The sequence below is a fragment of the Saccostrea cucullata genome, unplaced genomic scaffold (assembly GCF_032062105.1).
Source record: "Saccostrea cucullata isolate Sc308-1 unplaced genomic scaffold, CSIRO_AGI_Scuc_v1 ctg90, whole genome shotgun sequence".
NCBI classification, from domain to species: domain Eukaryota; kingdom Metazoa; phylum Mollusca; class Bivalvia; order Ostreida; family Ostreidae; genus Saccostrea; species Saccostrea cuccullata.
In genome coordinates this window covers 1,247,773-1,248,950 of record NW_026940868.1, presented here as the reverse complement: position 1 = coordinate 1,248,950, position 1,178 = coordinate 1,247,773, and the positions used below count along the sequence as shown (strand labels likewise).

General features: G+C 31.0%; 1 protein-coding gene across 1 annotated transcript; it reads right to left on the bottom strand.

Moving 5' to 3' along the window:
• Positions 1–221: 221 nt before the first annotated feature.
• Positions 222–700, bottom strand: LOC134256552 (UPF0696 protein C11orf68 homolog; the record flags this gene model as incomplete). The annotated part of the gene is made up of 1 exon (XM_062739229.1): positions 222–700. A coding segment is annotated over exon 1 (479 nt), but the record flags the coding sequence as incomplete, so codon positions are not given.
• Between the last annotated feature and the right edge of the window lie 478 nt (positions 701–1,178).

The window sequence follows — 1,178 nt, the reverse complement described above, 5'->3', positions numbered from 1 at the left end:
AATAGAGTATAAGATAGGTACACAATCTTGATCCAAGATGAAATAAATTTTTAAAGTAGAGATCATTTTAACAGTCTTTTGTGATAATTTTATGACATTTTAATGAATTCTAAAACTACTAACTTTCTGTTGTTTCACAACATCTTTTAAAATCATAAAACGAAGTATTTTTCATTGTAAAATAATTATTCATCGGTCCACTTTCAATTTCCAAAATCTACCATACTTCTTTAATAATGGTGGCATTAGAAATGACATCAAAATTGCTAATGTAAATCGTAGGTCTGAGATTCCAAATGTTGTTCTTGTACACTTCTAGGCGGGTGAAGATATCTGGTTTGTACTGAAGCTGACATTTGATTCCCAGGCTTCTTATAGTTCTTTCACTTTCATATACTTGGTCTTCGTCGCAAAAATTGTCATTTTTGATGCACACTACATGTACATTTGCATAAGGGCACTCTCTACCCAGTGTAGAAGCACTGATTTTGGCCTTCCTAGCCAGAGTATTCCCATTTACAATACTTTTGGCAACTAAGGACCACAAGTAATCTCCCTTTCCTCCAGTTGACACGAAGAACATCCATTTACCAGCAGTAACTCTAAAATTGTTTGCTAATTCAAAAATTTTGTCTTTACTTATATCTCTTGCCGAAGCTTTCAGGTTTTCCCATGCCTCTTTTAATCCTAAAACATCCATTTCATCCGAGTCATTTTCATATTTTGATTTTTCTGAACGGACGACACAATCCAACCAAATCCATCATCTCTAAAATATTTTGAAAAGTATATGGTAGAAAGACTCGTATTCAAGATTAAATGACATCATCAAATAAAATAACCTATGTATCCTATAAACATTCTAAGATAGAAATATAAATATTTTTAAAAGCTTTATATAAATGTCAACTGTGGATTTGAAAAAAAAAGTATGACAGTAGTACTTTCATCATGTACCTTGCTATGGGCAATGTATAAAATAGGGATGGATGATACGACTTTCTTTATATAGATATGTTTCATGATATTTGAGCCATGATACGATATGTATTTCAATAGTTATATTGGTTATATAATCTTTTTTGCATTGAAATGAACAAAACATACCTTATTATTTCTTTAAGAAATGAATTTAATTTTTGAAGATTCATGAGGTTATGAACTAAGACGCTTCACGC